The sequence below is a fragment of the Myotis davidii genome, unplaced genomic scaffold (genome assembly GCF_000327345.1).
Source record: "Myotis davidii unplaced genomic scaffold, ASM32734v1 scaffold125, whole genome shotgun sequence".
Classification (NCBI taxonomy): Eukaryota; Metazoa; Chordata; class Mammalia; order Chiroptera; family Vespertilionidae; genus Myotis; species Myotis davidii.
Window position 1 is genome coordinate 3,856,139 of NW_006299390.1, and position 925 is coordinate 3,857,063.

General features: G+C 39.0%; 1 protein-coding gene across 1 annotated transcript in view; it reads left to right on the top strand.

The window, feature by feature from the left end:
• RELN (reelin) overlaps positions 1-925 on the top strand; it is a gene marked incomplete at its 5' end in the record, with an annotated part of 426,427 nt that overhangs the window by 331,431 nt on the left and 94,071 nt on the right. The window contains one exon of the mRNA XM_015571214.1: positions 195-427. Coding sequence (XP_015426700.1) covers positions 195-427 — 233 coding nt within the window. The remainder of the gene's footprint in view (positions 1-194; positions 428-925) is intronic.

Sequence of the window (925 nt, forward strand, 5' to 3'; positions counted from 1 at the left end):
GAGCACCTATTGTTTGCCTAAACAAGGATTTCCAGAACCTATGGAAAGGTCTTGGTTAAAACTGAGCTGCAGGCCTTAGCATTATCAATTTAATTTGAACTCAGTAGGAAGGGCCCTGGCTACTGTAGCACCTAATTTGTTAAATGATGACTTGGAACTAAAACGTTGTGCCCTCCTGCCTTTCCTTTCAATAGCTAAACATAGGGTGTGCCAGTCAGTTCAGCGGTGCTGCCCCGGTTCTTCTCCAGTACTCGCATGACGCTGGGATGTCCTGGTTCCTGGTGAAAGAAGGCTGCTACCCAGCTTCTGCAGGCAAAGGATGCGAAGGAAACGCCCGAGAATTGAGTGACCCCACCATGTACCACACTGGAGACTTTGAAGAATGGACGAGAATCACCATTGTTATTCCAAGGTCCCTTGCATCCAGGTAAAGTGACCTTTCTTATTTTGTGCCATGGCCGCTGTTTCTTGGGAGTATATATTTATCTCAATGTTTTTATTTCATGCATCTTAATAACCTAAAAGAATTCATATAATCTAGCTTTATCTATTTAAGTAATGACTCTTGAGGAAAAGAATGCTGGAACGAAATTCCCAAAGTAGCGATGTGTGTCTGCGTGCACGTGTGCATGTGCACACGTGACACATTTACACTTGTGAAACAAATTCACTCACTCAGTCACTCATGTATTCATCTGTTCAACAAATATTTATTAACCACTGTTCTAAGCACTGAGAGTACAGCCATGAACAAATGATGTTAAAGGCTAAAAAAGATTATAAGACATTATATCAGATTTCACTTTATATAGATTTTTGATAAATTAATGCCTCATTGTAAAGACAATTTGAAATATCTTGCAATATAAATGATCCCTTTAAATGACTATCACAATAAACATTAAAACAATAGATCAAAAGATTA